Raw genomic sequence first — 23,604 nt, forward strand, 5'->3', positions numbered from 1 at the left:
ATTCAATTTTTGACAGTTTGTTCAACCACATCAGAGAATCGATGGCAAATTATTTGATAGACCGGTTCGTAGCTTTGTGCGTTTTAACAGCATTTTTGATTCAAAACTCTTTAATCAAAATCAAGAGTTTATTTATTAATTTAAATAATTTGTTGGCTAAAAAATATTCATAGACGTAAGTAAACGCGTTTGTAAAAGTAGCATGAATGAAAATTCGAGACAGATTGAAATACATTTAAAATGCGAAAAGCCCTCAATAAGAGTCTAGTCTATTTTATCCAGGTAGAAAAGTTTTCAGGCTCCAATTGAGATGTGCTCTGCGGATGGAACAAACTCAAGGGACGGAAATTTCATCGCCATGTTTTTAAATTTCGTTATTCAAGCAACAATTTCGATTAGTTTTATTTTTATTCAACAAAATAATATATTTCGCAAAAAGTTCAATATATTAGTTTATTTAGCAGAACTAATTTAATCGAGTCAAAAACGCGCTTCCATAATCCAGCAATCAAATGGTATTAAAATAGTTGTGTAAACATTCCGAAATATAAATGTGGATCGTCAACATTATAATAAAAATATGTTTTTCATCACCAAGTACGACAACATGGCCACCCGCCACCTGCTTGTTATCATCAATAGCAACGCAAAAAATAATACACAGAAATTGATAACATTGAATCAAGGCATACTGTGTCTGCATATGCGTATGTGAGCTTGTATGTACGCGTGCGTATGTATGTATGTATCGGGGTTTGAATGCATGTACCCGTCTGCACAGATGCACGCAAACATGCGTTTGTAAGCACGTGTCCTTGTGTGTGTACGAAGGTACACCGACATTCATGTATCCACGCATTGCAAAACTGCGTAATGATGAAAGTTTATATACATGAGCAAAACAATGTTTAGATCACATCGTACATGTCAGCAATGAACCCACACAAGAGCAACTCATCAAACACATACCTCCCTATATCCCGACTAATCACTTTTCACGCAATGATATACATACAAATACTACTTAATAATCCCAAATGAAGACAACATAACACGAAATACACAGAACACCGCATAGAAATGACGAGACACGAATTTATTTCCACCATCTGTTATTTCCTCTCACCATCAAAGTGAGTGCAAAGTACACAATTTTGCCTTTGAAAAACAAACTTGGAACGCTAAAATCAAATTTCAGTGTTCTGGACTGAATGTAACAAAAAAATCGCTAGGGGTGCAGAAGGTACCATAAAAAACTGAACATTCACGGGCCTTCACTCTTGTTTTTTCCTCATTTTTTACTCAAAGCAATTAAACGCCACTGCACATACCTATCAGTATATAACATACTTATTGTATATTAAAGCATATATATTCGTACGATTTATATTTTTACATACGTTCACGCAAGACACGTACCACATAGGTACATATATATTTAATCATTCATGGAATAAGTCAACGTAGTTTAATTATAAATAAAAATACCAGAAAGAAATGTTTTTCCATAATAAACTGCATTAATAAGGTTTTCCTGCTTAAATGAAATGCTAAAAATTTTATGGATAAATAAAAATCGTAACTACACTACAGTTAATGTCAATCAGTTAAATTTAGAAAAAAAATATATAACTAGCTATAATTAACTTAGTTCATTATTAATAATATAATATATATTACATACATACATACACACACATAAATAATTGTTTATATATAAAGTGGAAAAATAATAAAATGTGGAACATGAACAGAAAAACATATTAATTCTATTTAAAGACAAAATCGAGAAGAATGTAATTGAAAAATTAAATAAACTATCAGACACAAAAACAGTGGTTCTCACACGAACATTAAAATAACAACGACATCAATAATCATATAACATGTTCATAATCAACCGCATCTAATAACACATTAATAATGAAAAGTAATAATAAAAGATAGTCTGCCAGCGTCGCCACCACCACTACCACATCATCAGCGGTCACCACCGAAGACGTTCTCACCACTGTAGGCCACATAAAGGAAACCATCCTCGTCTTGGTTCTCTGAATATACATGTCCCATTGTGGCACTGTGTTTAGTTGGTAAATTTAAATTTTAGTCAATTGTGATAATGAAAATAATGAATGTTTGCTGTACTGTATTTATGGTAATTAGAAAATTTAAAAAAAAAAAAAAAAAATATATATAATATATGTATATATATATAACAAAAGCAAAACAGTATATAGAAAGAGTTATTGGCATAGCAAACAACCTGGTCTGTGGAAGCACTCTGCCAACAAAGAGGAACAGGGACTTGGTAGGATCCAACTGAATTCTTTTCCTTATGATGAAGATGAACTGAGCAACGTTAATGTCTTTAGGCACGAGAAACTTTCTTTTGTCGATGGGTGCAATGCTGGAACCAGGCAGCTTCTCAACTATTACCTAATTAATGATTTTGATTACTTTTTTAGACTAATCATTACATCAGATATAACTCTAATGCACCTAGTCAATCATGAAACTTGATTTTTAAATTACCTTTATTCATTTGAAACAAAAAAAGTATAGAAGAAACAAATGGAAATAAAAAGCAAATTACTGGAATTCTGTCAGGATATTTCATGAGCACCTTGCTTGCCTCATCTTTACGTTGCTCTGTCAAATATTGAATCAACTATTTACTTGTTAATTAAATATGTAGAAGTATCAGAAAAGTGAAGAAATCTAGAAATACAGATTTGTTGAATCAGAAAGTTTTAAAAGTTGCAAACACGAGCAACTTAAAAGAAAAGACAGAATTAAAAATTTGAAGTCTAGTGTCTAGACTTTTAAAAAATTTAATTGAAATGAATTTTATTTCAACATGATACAAATTTGAAATACTGATAGGGTTTAACATCTCATGCACTTGAATGATAACAATGTACTTTAATGATCCTGTGATTTCACAATTTTTGGTAAATGAAAACCATTGGTCAGGGTAATTAAAAAATAAATTACAAAAGGTTTTTAAATACAACTAACAAATTATTTACCATTAGGTACCAAATTTACAACTAAAAATTTTAAATTGAAATAAGCATGATACACCAGCCAGCCATGGAGAAATGTAATTTAATAATCTAGCAAATCACATGATAAATATAATTGTCCAAACCTTTGAAAAAACAAAATCAATTTAGCATAAACATAAACCCCAACAGAGGTATCATAAATTTGGGTTTAAACAATGTATATTTTTCAAACCGTAAGCATCAAATTGTTTAACCAGTCTGGAAAAAAACAGAACATGTATAAAAATTATTTAAAAAAAAACAGCAGACCAATTTTACTATTTCATAAATTTCAAAATAAATAAATAAAAATATGATTTAATCTCATGACTACAGCACTGGATTGATTCAACCATAATAATATTATATTGTTTAATTTAGATAGATGAGTTGATGATCTTGGCATTTTCAAAAACATTTATCAAACGATACATTTCTGTCAGATCATATTTCCTGGGAAAACTTAAAAAACCTTTTAATTTAATTAAATTATTATCAGAAACGAACAAGAGTCATCTTCTGATGTACCTAAGTTTGTTTAGTAATTCTTGAGCCTTTTTTAAGTTGTACATAGTATAAGTATACTAAAGAGGTTTTGGTGTGATAGATGCTTGTTGTAAGAACATAAAGTTTGCAGATTTAGCATATTAGCCCCCATAATAAAAATATATATTTATTTTATTGTTTTAAAATTATTAAATTGTTTTTTTATTTTTATTTAATATTCAATATTCAATCATCTAGCAACTGACAATGAATCATGAATTGAATTGCCATATTATTCATTTGGGAATGACAATGAAAACATACATGAGAATAAAACACAAAGGAACAGTTCAATACCTCAATTTCTTTAATTTTAAAAAGTATTTTACTGCTAAATAAAACTACACAAATTTTGACACAGTTACACCCACAAAACTAGAATAAAAATAAAGTTTAAATTAAATCAAACCACCTTGCCTTGTGACACAGCAAAATTTTGTAAGACGCAGTAACAAAATTTTCATTAAAAACCGAAAGAAAACAAAGCCCTTTAAAAAACCAGTAGTCAATTAGAACTAAACAAAGTCAAAACAAATAAAAGCTACGAAAAACTAACCAAATGTATTTTCTTCTTTAAATTTGAAAACCATTTTCATTCTTGAAGTAAAAACTTTTATGAAAAAAGAACAAAAAACAGACGACTTCTTTGTCTAAACTATTGGGAAAGAGCTCGATCACTAACAAAAGCAAAAATATCTTTGACGGAAATTTATTATTTCATGATAGTGTTAATTTTTAAAACATCATTTTGTGGGGCTTCACTTTATTAAAAAAAAAAATAGATTGTGTAAAGGTTGTATCTGCTGTATCATATCCATTGCATTTTACTCTTATTTTAGCAATGAAATTAATTTTATACGTGTTTAAAAAATTATTATTTATCTTTTCATTGAAATTTTTAGTAATACGTTATTGAATTGTGCGAGACTGATATTTTACACGGCTGAGACCTCAACCATATTTTTCCTATTTTAAAATCAACTGGAAGTAAGAGCAGGATTGACGTCGCATCTATTATAATTGTAAAAAGGAACCTCGAAAAAACAGCTGAATTAAATTAAATTTTACGCAAACACATCCAGGTCAAATTTCATGTCATGTATTATAGTTCAATTCTTACGTATAACTAGTAATAATATTCCGGAATTGAATACCCTGTATCATCTAAGTTAAGATATAGTGGCTTCAAAAGTTTGTAAGCTTGAGATTAGTAGACACCCACTAAAACATTCCAAATTTTATAAGAACTGAGAGCCATCAAAAAAGTGATCTTAACTTGATAACCATGAAGGAGTTATTAAGAAGGATGTTCGATTGGATTGACAAAGAATTAATTTAATAAAAGTTAAATTATCGATTCTTTTTTTCCGTGACGAAAGCAATTCAATTCTTCGTGCATTTGAATAGCAGTTCTAACAACAATTTCAAACTATTGTGGCGAAAGGTCAAAAACATTTAAACATTTAATCAATCGTTTATAATTATGTTTTATGTGGCAATAACTAAACTAAATGCGCTGCGCGTTTTGGTGTAATGTCAAGAAGCCTGTACAACAATTGAAAAATTAATTCTCGGATTAATGAAATTGTCAAGTTAAAAGTTAATTTCAACAAAGTTTTGCGAAAAATCATTGTTAATGCTGTCAAAATAACCTTTCGATCTTAGAACTATCATTATTTTTCCATCGTTATCACTAAGGAATTTATTAAATGGTTGCTAATCGCTGACAATGTCAACACCAATCTTTAATGTAAAATATATAAAAATAACTTGGAAACTTGGATATCAGTCAACCGATGTTGATTGTGAAGACTTCAAAATATAATTAAAATGATAGCTATCGTTATCTTAAATCATCAACGATAAAATCAATAATATCTTGATACCATCTCTCCTTATTATCACACAACACCATCATCATTACCATCATCATTACCAACTTTATATCATCATCATCACCATCATCATCATAAGAACATTAGCATCACCCAAGCACTCAACATCCATAATACATGAATAATTTTTCTGACTTTATGTGATGTGTTGAAAAAAATGGCACTTCAAAATTAGACATCAAAATGTGATGTAGTTGAGAGGAGAGGTATGACAATGAAAGTTGTAAATTAAATTTTATTTCTGAAGCGCTGACAGCCTTTTAAATTAATTATTAGTGACAGCAGAATGTGACTTGAGAGAAGAAAAAAGGTGGAAAAAGTAGGAAAAAACAAAAATTGAATTAAGAAAATTAATAATACAAAAATAAAAAACGAGTTGAAATAATGAAAAGGGAAAAAATCTAGTAATTGAAAGAAAATTTATTAGGAAGAATTTTGAAAAATCATCCCAACATTCTTTTCTAGGAAATGAGTTATGAGAGAACCAAAAAATAAAAATATTTAGAGGCGATTCGTTAAAAAAAGTTTGTAAGAAATGTTTCCATGTTTCTTTTTGGCAAAAATTCCAAACAGTGTATTAAAACTCTGAACGTTGTATAACATGAAAATAAAAAAATTAATTGATTAGTAACTAATGAATTGTGATAATTTTTCCAAATCGTTGTTTTTCACATTGGAATGAGGTCATGGAAGATGGCTATCCGGGGCAAGCTACGTACATGCCCGTCAATGTCATAAGCTTAACTGATGGATGGATTGGATGTTGCGAAGTGAACCTCCAACGTCACTTTTAAGATGATCTAAACAAATTTATTGCGAACTTTTATTCCAGCTAATTATCATGACGCGGAATGCACTTATTTAAAATTTTTTCGTCAGTGCTTGCTTGGCTTTTATTCAATAGTAGATGTAAATACTGATAATGAAATTAATGTTTAGAAGTCAGAGTTGGAAATTTAAAAAAAGGCATCTGAATGAATTCAAATAAATGTTGCATTCACATTTTGACATTATCAAAATAATTTTCAATTGTCTCAACGGAAGCAAGATAAAATCTTTCAATGTAGTTTTTGAAAATTTTTAACCAGCTAAGGACCCACTTTCTCTGAAGTGCCACGAATTATTTTCAATTATTACACAAACATCAGCCGAAATTAAGCAGAACGAACATTCACAGCAATTATTACTCAAACCCTCCACGAACACACTCCTACATATCATTCTCAACATACACCATGCATTTAAGTAATTATATGCATGCATACGTCATACACATACACACTCAAATAAACATACAGATAAACATGCTCACATAGACATGCAAACACACATACATACGAAAACACACACAACTCTCAAACTAATGAAAAGATAGTATACAAATGCAATATGTGCACAAATATTCATACTTACACACACATATATTCACACAATACACACTGATTCATACACAGAGGCACATGAACGTATACAACTTAAAAGTATGACAAAGTATGCAAACAACAGGCTCTTATGCTTTTTGATCTATGACAATTGTCATATCAGTTTCATCATCGATCTCATCATCATCGTCGTCATCGTGTTCTCGTCATCATCATCGATTCCATCATCGGTGTGGATCTCTTGCTTCGCTTTCGAACGCAGACACAGTGGCAAACGCGCCAAACATTTTGACCATTTAAACCGTTGCACCGCCCCACTACAGTTGAGGTAATTATGAACAAAAAAATTATCATTGTCGTCGTCGTCATCGTCATCATCATCGATTATGATCTTCATGATCACGGACATCATAGCAATCATCAATTTTCAGTGAGTGACGTAAATGTAGCGTTTAAGTGTTCGTTCGTGGTGGCATGCTAGCATTCATCATCTAATTACGCTTTAAAATTATCCGTAAACTCATGAAGTTAAGAACTCTGCCAGTTAAATGTTATTATAATTTTAATGTTGTTTGCCATCACCAGCACTATAATTGCCCTCATGTGCGGCTGTTTATTGAACTTTTTACATAAATTATGCATGTACTTATATATATATATATATTAATTTTGGGTTTAGTATATATATATATATATACATATATAGTATATATACAATATATATATATATACTATATATATATATATATATATATATATATGCCAGTATGTTCATAAAAATATACAAACATACCAATGTTTATGACGTGTGTGTGTGTGTGTGTTTATGTGTCTGTGTATGTGTGTGTTTATGTGCGTTTATATACGATTATGCGATACATATGTGTGTGTGTATTTGTGTGTTTGCGCAAATAATATGAATATGAACAGTTCACACGGACGTTTATTATGGCTACAAGTTACAGGTATCTGAATGAATTAAACAAATTAAAGAACATTAACGTGAGGAGGTCGATGCGGGGCTTTCAACACAGTTGTCATTAAACTGAAAATAACATCCCAACTCTGAATGAAAAAATGGAAAAAGTTGAAGTAATGACCGAGATAAACAGAGAGTGATATGGAACAGGAGAAGAGAGCAAGATAAAGATAGACAAAAAAATAGAAATCGATATTAAATACAGAGAGAGAAAGTGACGAGAGAGAGAGAGAGGGAGAGAGAAATAACATAAAAGAATAATGACCAACAAATAGACTAACAAATAGAAGTAAATAAAAAAAATAGAAAAAAAATGATAAAAAGAAAAAAATTGAAGATGATACGTAGGAGGAGAATATTGAACTAATCAGGGTGGCGAGCGATGCCAAATGTCGTGATGGCAGTGGGGAAACAACCACAACAGCCGTAACAACAACAGCAATATTAATGGAAACAGCAACATTTATTATAAATTAATTATTTTTTAAATACAGTCGATCCTTTTTATAGCGAACTTTCATATAACAAAAATCTTCATATAAAGAATATTTTTATGTCCCTTGAAATTTTACATAGAAAACTGTTTCTATAGAACGAAAATTATTTTTTTTAAAACGAACAAAATTTATAAAAGTTAAAAGAAATATCCAACCGGCAAACATTCAAACATTATTGAATTGATATGAGCGGTGCTGTTGTACTCCCATAATTTTCTAGAACCATGTTTATTGTTTCCTGTCCTAATATTTCAGTAATTTTTGCGAATTCCGCCCTAACTAATTTCAATAGAATCGGAATCATCGTTGAATGAAAAAAAATAAATATATTTCATTTTTAGAATTTTATTTTTTACAATTATACCATGTATTACTTTTTTTCTGTTATCAAAATAAATAATTAGGAGTTTGTTTTTTATAAATCTATAATATATGAACACCTTTAAGCCAATATAAAATTATTTCCGGACAAATTCTATATAACGAAATTTTTATATAACAAACTTTTTCCTGGAACCATCAAATTCGTAATACGGAGGTCCCTCTGTACTATCATATCTTAAATAATTGAAATAACAACTAGACGTTATTTACGAAAAATGTTTAAATTTATAGCGATATTAACTACACCGAAATAAAGAGAGACGCGATTTTTGATTTGACAGTCGTCATTATTAACATTTCGATTTTCCTCTGTTACTTTCTTGAAGAAAACAATAAAAGGCCAAAATTTATTATGTCAAATCATTAAAAACGAATGGAGAAAGGCAGAACAATCGGGATGAATGAATGGAAGAATACTGCATAGATGTATGAATGGGTTAGCGGATGGAAGGAAAGATGGATGGTAGACAGAAGGAAGGATAGATAGATGGATAAAGAAATAGCGGATGAATGTGTGAAAAAAAATTTCTTAACTGATATAGGAGCAAAGTAAATATAAGCCAACATACTAATGATAAATTGAACAAAAGAACGAACGCAGAACATTTGAACTACCCATGAAGAAATTGTGAACCAAAAATGAACATAATTAGTGATGGTGAACAAAAATCGGAACGACAGACAAACAAACGAATAAATAAATAATCGACGTACAGAGGTTGAACAAGCGAGCCAATGAACATTGAAAATAATGAATGAGAGAATAAAATGAACAATGGGGATTCATCTCCTGAGAACTAAACACTTACGACAACTCGATAGTATGACATAGGCACGCATCGCCCTGTTCACGCACACGCACCGCGCAAACAACACGCACACCCAACACGCAATGAAATAAACAACTACACGTATATCCTCGAATATAAATATACGTATTTTAGGGTGCATATATATCATATGTACACGTTCATTCACACAAACACACGCGCACACACATGTATAACTATGTATAAAAACTATATTGTATGTTATACTCAAACACATAAAATAGACATACAAGTATGCATACATATGCAGTGATATTCAATGAGACGCCTACATACAAACATTGACAAACAGGCGCGCACACATATACACGAAAACATTTTTAAATGCTGAAAATTTTCTCTGTATAAAGGCAAGAAATTTTGTAAATAAGAAGAACACGACTGAGATCTTGCTAAAATTCTGAGTCGAACTTTCAATTTCGGCTAAACTTTCAAGGTTTACTTTAAATTATGAGCATTTGATTCGATCTGATAACGTTTTTATTAAAAGTTAATCATATTTGTAGACGATATTTATAGCAAAGTTACATTATCAATTTTTCATACATTATAATGATTCATATCTCATATCTTGTTCGATAAAAAAACTTATGTTTATCATTTTCAGATATATCATTTTGACGATAACACCAACAAAAACTTCAAGAACAACGTCAGCAAAACATCACCGCCAACAAAATCATCAGCAGAACCATTAACTTTACAACAGAAACCCCAACTCCAAACACCAGAACATTTACCGACCATATCAAACAGCATCAAAACCAACTTTACCACCATTGAAATCAGCAATGCATTTTCAGACGATACCATCACCGTCATCATCTTCACCATCAAAAGACGTGAACTACCAATCATCTTCACCATCATCATCAAAAACAAAGCTCCTCATGTTCGTTGTCTTACTCGTTCTCGTACAAAAGTTAACAGCCCAACCAATCGCAAGTCTGCAAGATGAGTACAACTACGATGTTAGTTGATTGTTCTCTATTGTCTATTTTCTAATATTTTGAGTTTTATCAGTTTTAACTTTTTTTTACTCATAAATTTATTTGAAATTGTTGTAAGCACTTTTGAACTTTTAAAATAGAACGATATAAATGCTATAATGATCTTACTACTACTACTACTACCGCTGCTGCTACTGCTACTACTACTACTACTACTACTACTACTACTACTACTACTACTACTACTACTACTACTACTACTATATTAATGATAATGATGTGAAAGTATGTCTAATTTTTTTTTCGGCACGCTACAGTGCCACGATCTTCAAAAATTTACAAACTTATTGCGTTGACATGATTTACAACGAAAAGACTTGAGACTGATAGAACCACGCAACACAAATCTTCCGGCAACCAACATCGATGAGCTCAAAAGTTTCACAAACATAAAGAAAGCATTTGATAAAAATGGAAAAATCACATATTTTGTGTATAAGTTTTGTGGAGGTCTGAGAGTTTGTAGCGTTGCACGGCAGACATTTGTTTGATCCGTCAGCGCGCAAGAGCAAGCAATAGCGTGAAACTTGACTGGACTCTCATGCGCTGAAGGGCCTCGACGTTAAAATTGAGACCAACATATTTAAAAAACCTTTGCAATCGACAGCCAATTCTAGGGTCTCATTAACTTCAAATCGTCAAAACATTCAAATTTGACATTTATTTATTGTTTCATAAGAATTCATCTAGACTAAAAATTTTTTTAGTCTAATCGCATTCCGTTTACAATTCTTAATAATATGGAAATAAGTGGGAGTTAAAATCGAGACTTAAAAAATGTTATGAATTAATTGATTTTTGGGTTAGCCGGCTGCAATTGACATTTTTTACTGGCACGTTAATGTCATCTACCTTTATTTAAATTGTAAAATTTTTCTACAGAGTTCGATTCTGTATTCTCCAGTTAGACAAGATGCCTGAAAATGCACCACCATCCGCCACTGGGAGTCGAATGTTTTATTATGATTCTCTGTTTGGGAAAGATTCAAGTTTTAAAATAAAAAATGATAGAATAAAACTAGTGGTGTCAGAATGATTTTTTCGCGTGAAAAAAATTGAACAAATGACTAAAAGTAAATTTGTAATGATGGCAGGTTAAAAAATTTAAAGTAGATCGGCAGACGTAATTGAAGATGTCAAAATAACTTGAGTGGGCATTGCTTTCTAGCATTAAATTGACTTTGGATAACCGATCTTTTTATATATCTGTGCTAAATTTTAAGATGAAGATTAGGGAAGGAAGATTGTGATGCAGGGTTGACGACAATGATGTTGGTGCTGGTGTAACATTGGAGATGAATTTGAAACATTTAATAATTATCAACATTAAATATTGTCAATAAACATTCATCATCGCGTTCATATTTCGCACTATTATTTATAATGTTTCAAATAGTAAGAAAACTGATAATAAAAATAAATAACAGTATATGGAATTGATAAGAAGTGCTATAAAATATGTTTGTCCTCGCCCTACTTGAAAAACAACACATAGGTTAAAAATTGCCGCTAATGGTCGGTTGCCAATAATGACCGCATTCGCGTCTGTTCTGCTGTCCACCACTGAAGTTCATCATTCAAACCTGTACTTTTTGTGCAAGCTGACTTCTCAGAATGTTCTGCAATTTATTTATTTGTTTTGTTGTTTCTCAGACAGCAAAAAACTGACCATGTAATGTTTTTTTTCTGTTTTAGTTGTTCCACTTTTGTTCTCTCACTTTTCCAATATCTAGCTCATTTGCACGCCTAACAAGGCAAACATACTCACACAAGCACAGACATAAATGTATACATTGACACACACATGCACCTAAACATTCATACATACATATATATTGTAGTTAATGGCAGAGAGATGAACAAACAAACACTTTCAAATCAACTTTTACGTGCCACACAATGGAATATTCATTTGAATGGCGCATAAAACAGGGAAGGTTGGATGAAAAATGTCAGCAGGAGGCAAATTGTTTGTTCGTTCGTGTTGAATATCGAGTCGGTTAACCAACCAACTGCTTTTAGCACTCTAACGAATTCGACTATTAAAACGTCGGTATCGGTATTTGTGAACGTTACTGTTTGTTTTAACACGAGAGCGAGTGCGTCTTGTTTTAATGTGGATGCAAACATGATCGTTCGCATGAGATGTGCTTGTCTTCGAGTGTCAGTCTGCTCATGTTCGATCATTTATGTGCACGATGAGGTTTTGAATGTGTGATGTGTGTGTGTGTGTGTGTGTGGTGTGTTTGGTGTGTGTGTGTGTGTGGTGTGTTTGGTGTGTGTGTGTGTGTGTGTGGTGTGTGCGTGCGATGAATTGATGTTGCAACTATTCTGATTCTGATTATAATAATGTACAGAATTCATGATTGATGAGTCATTTAGAATTCATAAATTACATAATTGATACTGATTGTTGATACTTTGATGTTTACTACCTCGTAATGAAGTGGAACGAGGAGAATCAAAAGAATATTTGCTGTTTGTGAGAAACAAAATAAGTTGAAAAATACGAAAATAAACGTTGGTAAATTAATAGATTTTACAAACAGATATAACATAACGTACAAAACAAAAACACATTCATGTGGAAAACCGTGTTTGCTTTCAATCGTATCGCAAGTACCTCAAAACACGTATAAAACTTCAGATAGAAATTTGACATTATACAAGTTACCTTCCAGATAATGTATGGCACCTAAACAACAACCTAATTGTCCTGAAAGAAACTGTTGATTCACCGATGCAAACCGAAACTATTTCAATGAAATCACGAAGATAGGCAAGCAGAAAATCAAGATTGAACAAACAAATTTTCGTCAGATAGGCATGCTGACAAAATTTTTTGAACGCACGCTAACTTCGTGTTAAGCATTACATGTAATTTTGTATAATTGCCTTCCATGTGCTTTTTGAAAGAGTTAAAACTTTTTACTTTTTAATCCGCTTATATTTATATCTGTTTGTATTTGTATTTGTCTGTTTGTATCTGTTTGTATTTGTATTTGTCTGTTTATATCTGTTTATATTCGCTTTAATGTTAGTTTATGAATGTTTGTACGTGCGTGCGTGAACGCACATCTGAACACTTTCGGTTTCAAGATAATTGCGTTTAACTATTTATACTTTTATACAGTAAGTATTAAATATTTTAAAGATAAACAAGACTATATTTTTATATTTTAAATGGACGTAACTAAAGTATTAAAAAAAGAAATACTCAAAAAACTATGAACAGAAAACTAAAATTGCTAACTTCAATTTGAATAAATATTTCATAAACATTAAATTAGTTTTTCATCATACCTTCTTTCATACATTCAAATATAAAATAATACACATTCAAAAGATATTAACAATGGCATTGTTTTGACAATGACATTGTTATATTTTACAATATGAATTATTTTTTTAAAGAACTATCCTGTATTCAACTTCAAAACTCAAAAATATTTTCTCTCTGTTTACAGAAAATTATTTATGAAATTAAAAAGTTTAATTATTAAATAGCAACAAAACAAATGCTGAATTTAACTTTGAAAATTTGTTCCTTTGTAATGAGGATGAACCACCTACCTATTCAGCGAACACAGGAAAATTAATCATATTCAGTCGGGTAATGAATGCAAACATTTTTGGCTAATTTTAAAAATTTCTTCATTCATCAATTTTAATCTTCATTTCTGACGAAAAATTTTTTTAGTTGGTAAATTATGAATTCGAATACTATTTTTAAAAATGATGGAGATAAAATGATTATCTCAATATAAATGTAAAAACGCTGAAACTGAAATGCCAACAGCAGCTGGAGCCCAGCCCCGCCTCGAGTTACCCATCGCAGAGAAAACACTGGAAAGAGATGATGAGGAACTTCATGTTCGATGATAGGAGCGACAGCGAGCGGCTGAAGAGAGCCGACGAAGCCACAGGTGAATCAAATTACTATGGCGATGACGACAACAACGATGATGCTGGTTTTGATGATGCTGGACGTAAGAAACGAGCTGGCAGTGGAAAGTACCGGAAAGATGGAAAGAGAGTTCCTGGCTCCAGACCAAAGACCAAAACTTGTTTCTTTCACGCTATCAATTGTTTCTGATTGTTGGGACGATTTGATGGTGATGATGATGAAGATGATGATGTGATGATGATGTGTGAGTGGTGATGGCTGTGGTGAATACACAAAAAACGATAATGGTTATTATTGACACGTTCAGTGCATGACAACTAATTTAATGTGATTTAAATTCTAATGTTCTGAAAGTTCATAATAATGACAATGATAACAATGTTAATGATGGAAATGATGATAAAAAGAACGATGATCATTAACATTTAATTAAGTTTTTCTGTGTTCATATCAAAAATTAAATACAATTTAAGAAATCACATTGTTAATTTATTTGAACATTTCAGAAAAGTTGGTAAGACAAATAATAAGTTATGTAAAATAATAAAAGAATTTCGTATACCACGCATTTATGTGACTACATGCATCGATTAACGTTGAAAACCATTTTGAAATTTGATCGATCTAACAACTCGTTCGTGTTAAATTTTCAAAATTATTTCCAAAAATTATAATTAACGATAATAGTTATCACAAAGTTGGCAACTTTTTTCGTATATCTAATATAACTTCAGTGATGAAAATTTCGATGAAAATTCGTTCATTTACGAATCAATCTAAATGTATTCCAGACCGGGTTTGTGGAGGTCGATGGTCGCCAATGTCCTGATTGGATAAGGCACGAGAAAGAAGAAGAAGTGCAAAAATCTAATTGGAAATCAACATAATTAATGGACTTTTTTTATTAGCAAATAAAATGCTACTGAAGTTGTAAAAAGTTTTGAGCGTGTGTTAGGATGAAAAGTTTTAAATTTGAACATAGAGTCTTATAACAAGCACAGCAAATAATTGCTAGTATATTTATTATATTGATCGTTAATTGTAATTTATTCAGCGCATCATTTTTATATTTAATTTGAAATTATACTAAAGGTTTCCGCTTTGAAAAATTGAAATAATAATAGTAGCGTTATTATAAAAATAGTTATATTACAAGTAGGCCTAAAAATAGTTTTTTCTTTTCTATTGTCAGTCAGTAACATATAAAGTTAAATTAGTTGATGTTTTTTAAAAATTGAAACAACTTTTGGCACTGCCTGCTGATGACGTTAGTACCTGGTTCAAATTCAATTAATGCTTCTAGTGCATGCGTGTAATTCACTTTGTGTTTTTATCGATATTAAATCTTTAGTCATCAAAAAAGTTTCATGCTTAAAAAATATTTCATGTGATTATTATTAATGGTTTATATTAGTCAACAGCTTTATTTTGATCCGAAACTGTTCATCAAGTTATAAATACATACCATTGTTCCGTGCTCAGACCGTTAAGAAAAAAAATTGTTTTTATCCATTGGTTTATATTCTTAAATTAAGCTAATGTTAATAATTTATGTCTTGCAAAAATTTTCAATAAGTAATTTTCGAATTTAAATGGACATCAGGATCCATATATTATAGTCTAAATGTGCCCTAAATATCAGTTGCATAATTCGTGTTTGTTGATGATAATGTAACGCCTTTAATTTCATTGAAAATCTTTTCCGTAGCCAAAAAAACAAATTGTAATAAATTTCAAGTGACTTATTTAGTTAAATTAAAGTTAATTGTTTGGTTAATTAAATGATATAATGAATTATTTCAATATAATGGACGACTGTTTCAGGACGGCGGTGACTACGCTCTTCTGAAGAAAGATCACAGAAAATGTTTTTTCAGTCCGGTTTCTTGCTACAAGTGTGGCTGCCTGAGTGCAAAGGGCCCAACATGATGGCCCTGGGTGGGGTCGCTGAGATGGTCGCTTGTGTGACCCCTTTTTGACCAGTGTGGCCCATTACAAATTTAAATTCATACACAATGGTAGCACAGTTAATTTGAAAAAAAATGTTTTAATTGATACACAAACATAATTAATTTTAACATTAATAACAATTGTCTTTTGAAGCATTTGCATTATTAATAAAAATTTTATGGAGTAAATTTTCTTTCATTTTTTACGGTTGAAAAAACAAAAAGTTATTAAAACGACATTGAAAATGTTTATTACAAGATTTAAAAAATGTATAAATTAAATATAAAAAAAAAGGAAATAAAATCGAAAAACGAAAAATTTCTTGATAAAAATGTTTGTAAAAAGTTAATGTCCTTAGTGTATAGAATACAATAAAAACAAACTGTGATTAAAACTGAAGATCTAAAAAAATCGTTCTACCTTTTTAAACTTAAAAATTAAAATAAACTACACGTATAATTTGTACCAACACATGCTGAAATCGCCGATGAAAAAACCTCAGCAGAGTTAACAAAACACCGTTAATTAAAAATAATTAAACAAATAATTGTTGTTGATGATTAATAATTAAGAAAAACATATTTTAATTAACAAGTTCTCGTCAATTATTGTTGAACAAAGTGTCAAACATAAAACTCGGGATATTTTCTGAACGAACTTACGTTAAGTTATGACCCGCAAATTATTTTTAATGCAACTGTTAATATAATGATGCCTTCAAGATTTCTGGCTGTAACAGAGTGGGGATTGTGGATAATAAAATTTGAAAAATATATGTACGGTCAGCTTTATAACTTCAACTTTAAGTGGTGACTTGTAATGTTAGCAATTAATATGTAATGCAATAATAGCCTAACATCTAGCATATGGTCGATGCAGTTTTGTATAAAAAGAGCTGTCCGTGAATCATTTATTCGTATCCACCCGTTCCCCGCACTAACTCACTTCATCATATAGACCTCCTTGTCAGACAGAAGTTTTTTGCTGAAAAATTTGAAAAATAAGATAGCTCTAATCTGCAATGGCTATAGTTAATATTTTGTATTCATTTTATATTTCTTTTAGTCAAGATTAAACATTGAACAACTAAAAAGTTTAAGAAATAGAAATATTTGTATTCAATTAACCCTTCTTATCGACATTTCTGTCGGAAGAGTTTGGACGCGTAATAAGATGAGGAGTTTTAGACTCGAGCATGTGTATGTTAATTTACAATAATAAACACAACAAGACACCGATAGCGTTTTCCAATCAGCTTACTTTTAAATTAAACCTATCGTATATAGAACTGTTTAATTTTTAAGGAAATTGTAGCTATGGCACCACGATTTGTAATATGTGAAACTTTTTTAACACAAAATGCTCTTAAAGACAAGAAAAATAATCATCATATTTAATAGAACACAACATTAGAAATTAAATATTCTAAAGTGTTAATAACTTTTTTGACAATTTTTAAATAAATAAAATTTAATGGCTATATTTATTTATTTTTTTAGTGTCAATATTGTCACCATTTCAGCGTCACAAGCAGCATTAATAATTAAAAAATCTCAGCGTCTGTAGCATGAAACACTACTCAAAAAGCAAGGTCTTTGCCTCTTCTTCAGAGGAACATCTGCCTTCCTCTTCAAGATGATGGAATCAACAGCGTGTTCTTTATTGCTGTCTGCAAGCTTCCATTTAAAAATCAATTAATAAATTGATTAATTTTTTAATTAATAAACAGATTAGTTAAATTTAACTTATCATTTGAAATTTATATAATTTAATTGTTGTTGACTGTTATAAACTTCTTTTAAGAAATAGGTAAACTTTTATAATTAAGAACAAAAGCGTTGTTACAACAATAGCTGCTTTCAATAACATTTCAATAAAAAGCACATATTAACATTCTAACTACAATCTATGATTTGCATGCTGTCATTTTGGATTGAATTTAAGCTCTAAGTCATTCAAAAAAAATTTTAATACTAGACCATCCACTTTACAAATGAGTAGCGAGATGCGGATGAATTTGAACCAGGTACTAACGTCATCACCGTCATCGTCCTGAGCAGGTAGCGCCACCAGCAATTGTTGCACCAGGTGAATCAAAACCAACAGAATGAAAAACTTGGTGGCTGTTTATTGGGTAAAAATTTTCAAGTTTCTAAAAATAACTATGTAACTTGAAATATCATTGACAGTCTCTAGGATAGAAACAAAAACAACCCCGTCATTATCATAATATGTTTCTTGTTAATTGAAGTTTTTGAAAATGCCTTTGATATAACCTCAGCATTGTGCAAAATTTACGAAAATATTGTAAAATAAACGCCTAGTGACTGGTGTAAAATGCTAATAGTCGAGTTTTTAATTTGGTTGTTAATAAATATATAAACTTGTTTCTCAAAAATAAAACTGTTTATTTTAACATTTCAAATCAGTTGAGTTGCTTTGAGTCGACTAAAAATAATTTCGACTTTTATATTTTTATTATTTAATCTTGACAATCTAACAAAGATATAAACAAACATACCCACTCTAGATTAGAGCAGAGCAAACCTATTTTCAAATTTTCGGTTGGCTGTCTGACAATGAAGTCGATATGACAATGGGAGGTATTGCAGGGAGCAGATGATATGAATCGTGCCTGGTTAGCTTCCTTTATACAAAACTGCAGCCGTCATAACTTAATAATATATACATATATTAACGATATGTATATATATATATATATATGTGTGTGTGTGTGTGTGTGTGTGTGTGTGTGTGTGTGTGTGTGTGTGTGTGTGTGTGTGTGTGTGTGTGTGTGTGTGATAAAAATTATATAATTCATGTTTCCATATTATTTATTTTATTGAAATGGATGAGCGCATCCATGATACTCAAATATGCTTTCATTTTTTTTAAATGATGATATATCATGTCAGTGGCCTTTATAGCCCTTTTAAAAATCCATTTCTAAAAATCCCTCAAAATCAGGTAGACGTGTAAAGTTGAAGAGAGCTTCGTGTCCGCTTCGTAGAAAATCAAATCATGATAACATGATTTTGTTTAATTAATGATTTATAGCGTGCCGTTTTGAAAACAAATAACAAGTTCACCGACCGCTTCTGTATAACAACATGATTGACGGCAAATTTAATTACGTGCCATTGAGTTTAGTTGAGGCCAGACGTGGGCAAACTTTTTGCTGTGATGGCCGCATTGAAAACTATTTTATGTACATTTTTTTGACCGATGACCGAGAGGGAAATTTGTTTAGACGTTCATTTGTGGGTGAGAACATTTTTTTTTATCATAATATCTGGCTGACGACCTTAGGTCATTTCATTTTTTTCAAAATGCGTTTTAAAGGCCTCACTGGTCGTAGCTTGGCCATCACTGGTTTAGGTTAAAAATCTAATTCAACAAAAATAAATATGAATGGTTACCGAGCAAAGAAAATCAGCAAATCAACTGAATGAATGAACAACATTGTTTTCCTGTTGCTGTTACAATCACGTGAAATCCATTATAAAACAATTAAATACATGGTAATCCGGGTTCACAAAACTATAGAACTAAAGAACTCAAGATGTGCAAACTGATCAGAATTCATACATTTTTTAGTTGTTTTGTTTATTGTGTAACAAAGTTTTTTTTTATTTTGAAGTTTGTTTGCAGGTTTTTTTTTAATAGTTTTGCATCCAAACATTCAATCTTTCGAGTTTTTATGAAAACTTCAAAAGTTTTTCAACTTCCTCCCGCATATCACCATCTGATATTTGCACCTCTATATTCCCCATACATGTATTTATTTATTTTTATTTCCTTCAATAGAAATAAACTCCTAAAAATATAATAAGTATATAAAAGCTGCTGCAAACTTTATTAAAATTTTATTAATTTTGAATTTTAAAAACATTCAACGCTCACCAATGCACATTAAATAATTAATTGATTAACTAGCAAATGAATTCAACTATTCATAAGACCAATGAATGAATATCTTAATTAACACTAAATGTTGATCAACGTCCACTTCCATATCTCCAAGCCAAACGATCCAGGTTTTTCCTAAACAAACTTGCAATTAGTTCATTCGGTGACACACAATTTCATCATTTTTAATTTGCTATTACAAGTCATTCGATCCAACAAAACACACCAGTCACATACGGTGGCATATTATAATATAAATTGTTTTGGACTGGCTAGATTCTTAATACACACCAACCGTGCCAGGTTTTAAAAACGTTCGATGGGGAAATAAATTGTGATATTTGATGCAGAGTTAGTTATGCTGTTCTGTCTTCTGACTAATTGTGAACTTCAAACCTATCTTTTTAGTGTTTAATTAACAAAATTAGTAAAACGTCTATGGATCCAGGAATGTTGAGGTTTAGAACAACATCATTCCAAAGAGGTTTCTACAAAAGTTGAGCTTCATTTTGACAGCACTTCAACTTTTTTTAACTGTTTTTATCCGGGTAGTAATTTAGAATGATTTGAAATGAAACATTATCATCATCATTCGTGTATAAAAATTTCAATAGGGGTAGCAAGAATATTCAGCAACGCTAAATAAAAAAGGCAGCTGAACCAGGAGTAACAATTAGTTAAAATCATTATTAATAAGTTTTAATTTTTCATTAGTAGTTTTATTTAAAATAGTTTTAATTATTTTCAGTATATATCACTAATTAAAATTTATTTCTATTTAAAAACTGGAAACTTGAAATTATAATGATGAAACATTTTGTCGTTCACATTAACAGATGGATTTAAAAAAATTTTCAAATCTAAAAATTTTGAAAATTAAACTAATAGAAACGCCACTGCAAACATAACAGGTGTGTACGAACAAAACTAACTGTTATTTATTAAAATGAAATTTTACGGTTTAAAAAATAATGCCTATTGGTTTAAAAAAGATAAACTAACTATTTATTTTATTTATTTAATGACAGATATGCTGTACTGCCATATGTTCAAAGAGTAGCTTGTTAATTTAGACTGCATGACCCCCAGTTAACTTTATAATTTTGTTTGAAAAAAGGATTGTGTTAGATCAAACACTACGATTAATCGGTGCAAACGTAAAAATTATATATAATTAGTGACTTGTATAAAAAACTATCATAACATGTGTTAAAGATGTTTCATATAAAAGATGACAATGTGTGGATTGTTTCATCTGTTGTTTGCAGTTTGTTAGTCAGAAGCACATCCGTCGACTAGTCTGAACATCTGAAAACTTTCATTCAGGATGAGTATGTTTCATATTTTTTATATTTATCAAAAAAATTTTATGATTTAGTTAAAAGTTTTAAAATAATGGACTGTTAGAGTTGATTGCTACTTGTTTATTACTGCAAAAAATGAATTTTTAATTGAAAATATTGAATTTTATGAAATATGGTTAAGCGATAAATAACAAACAAGTTCAGTAAATCAATTTATCATTTCTGCTATAAAAAAGCGCTTTGATAAACTTTGCAAACAAATGTGTTTTTAAATCTGCAAGTGACGGAGGTGTAGTTGAAGCAGAAATAAGAGAGCCACGAGAGATAAAACAAGAAAAAAGTGTGAGAACAATTTGCATTGGGAATGGAAAAAGTGAGAAAGAGAGGACCACTTGGATTCACCCACTTAGATGTAGTTGAAATATCTGACCAGTACGTTGAAAATCAATTTGATTGAGATGTGCGTAACAGCGAGCAAATTTTTAAAATTATTCCATCTTTCATAATTAACCGGTATAAAAGGACAAGATGGAGAAATAAATGAGAAAAGTGGAGAAGGATCAGGAAGGCCATAGTAGTGAGAGTTACAATTCTCAATCCTATTTGGAACTTATGAAATAGCACAAAAAATTAAGACAATCTGGGAAGGGCATAAGTTTTTTTTATTCTACGCAGATGAAAATAAAAATTTTTAATTTAAAAATTAGTTCGATCGTAACAAAATCATTTAAAAAGAAGACAATCTAGACTCATTCATTCATAATGGAATAACAGACGTAAACTATTTCACTTTGCTTTGATGAATGTTATATCGTTTCATTTTCTCTGTGTGTGTGTGAGTGTGTGTATGTGTGTGTTTGTGTGTGTGTATGTGTGTGTGGTGTTTAGAACTTTAGAACTAAAAGACTAAATGCAATAAACGCTTAAAAGAAAATTTGATCGGTTTGTAGAAGCGACAACCGGATCATTCCCAACCTGATGTTCCCGAGGAAAGCAGCGTGACAAGTGGTGAAAAAAGGAACGAAAAGCAACAGGAAGATGTTATTTCCACGCTATAAATTGTTGGTGATGACAACTCAATAATGTTCGTTGCAACTGGCTGAAATAAATTAGAGCCGTAAATTTGTAATGAAAATTTCTAATGGAAATTTGTAATAAAAATTTTTATTGATGAAAAGTGTTGATGATGATGATGATTTGTTTGAAATTTTTATGAACATAGATGAAATTATCTAATTCCGCATTATGTTCTTTTAATCAAATGTATTTTCAAAAACTTTAAAAATTATTTAAAATTAAAAATTTATGAAGCTAAATTTTTTACAATTAGAATTACAGAATCATTTTTCTTGGGTTTTTTTTATTATTCTAATATTATCAAATGCATATTTACAATATAATAATATAACATAATATGTAATAATAAATAATATTAATGAGCGCGGCTTAACGAATTACATTTGCTCATGTCCATTCTACAATCATGAACCTGAATCAAAAACACCACCAACACTGTCACAAATTTCCCACTGAAACCTACATAATCAGACTCTACAGTTCAAACCTCGTTCGTGCAAAAAGACAGCTTCGATAAAAAAAGAAATAAAAATTGTTTCGTTGTTTTCGTTTGACCATCCGCAGCAACCTCATCTAGCACGAGAGTTTCTCGAAGTTAACCCACGAAGCTTAAAATATTATTTTTAACCAGAAAATTTTGCTTTCAGAATCACTTTATTATTACTAATTTAAATTGAACTATATTATTTTATATATTATTTTTAGAACAATAAAACAATAAAAATGTCATTACATCGATTTTACTTAATTGAATTGTTTTAGAGAAGCTGGGATAGTTTTCAGCTCAATCTTTAACCAATTAGTTTAGAGATTTCGTTCAATCATAGCTACGCTACGCTTCAGATGACTTATTTTATTCAGAAGTCTTTAATCAATAGTTGCAGTTG

General features: G+C 30.5%; 2 protein-coding genes across 2 annotated transcripts; one reads left to right on the top strand and one right to left on the bottom strand.

Moving 5' to 3' along the window:
* Positions 1-412: 412 nt before the first annotated feature.
* Positions 413-4,286, bottom strand: HELRODRAFT_93454 (hypothetical protein). The gene is made up of 5 exons (XM_009011272.1): positions 4,150-4,286; positions 2,594-2,649; positions 2,264-2,436; positions 599-2,077; positions 413-578 (listed from the first exon to the last, which is right to left on the bottom strand). Exons 1-4 carry the CDS (start codon positions 4,187-4,189, stop codon positions 1,981-1,983), a joined length of 366 nt encoding a protein of 121 aa, XP_009009520.1. The 5' UTR covers positions 4,190-4,286; the 3' UTR covers positions 413-578; positions 599-1,980.
* Positions 4,287-12,469: 8,183 nt separating this feature from the next.
* Positions 12,470-16,406, top strand: HELRODRAFT_159385 (hypothetical protein; the record flags this gene model as incomplete). Its single annotated transcript, XM_009011273.1, has 5 exons — positions 12,470-12,507; positions 12,593-12,773; positions 14,370-14,584; positions 14,984-14,987; positions 16,302-16,406. The coding sequence occupies 5 exons, from the start codon at positions 12,470-12,472 to the stop codon at positions 16,404-16,406; spliced, it is 543 nt and encodes a 180-aa protein (XP_009009521.1).
* Between the last annotated feature and the right edge of the window lie 7,198 nt (positions 16,407-23,604).

This window comes from Helobdella robusta (assembly GCF_000326865.2).
Source record: "Helobdella robusta unplaced genomic scaffold HELROscaffold_1, whole genome shotgun sequence".
NCBI classification, from domain to species: domain Eukaryota; kingdom Metazoa; phylum Annelida; class Clitellata; order Rhynchobdellida; family Glossiphoniidae; genus Helobdella; species Helobdella robusta.

Excerpts from the sequence above, each read along its gene's own strand:
- HELRODRAFT_93454 (XM_009011272.1), bottom strand. The coding sequence starts at position 4,189 with ATGAAAATGGTTTTCAAATTTAAAGAAGAAAATACATTTG. Across the intron at positions 2,437-2,593 it reads AATATCCTGACAGAATTCCA|GTAATAGTTGAGAAGCTGCC; the intron begins GTAATTTGCTTT and ends ATCATTAATTAG. Across the intron at positions 2,078-2,263 it reads AGAGTGCTTCCACAGACCAG|TGCCACAATGGGACATGTAT; the intron begins GTTGTTTGCTAT and ends AACTAAACACAG.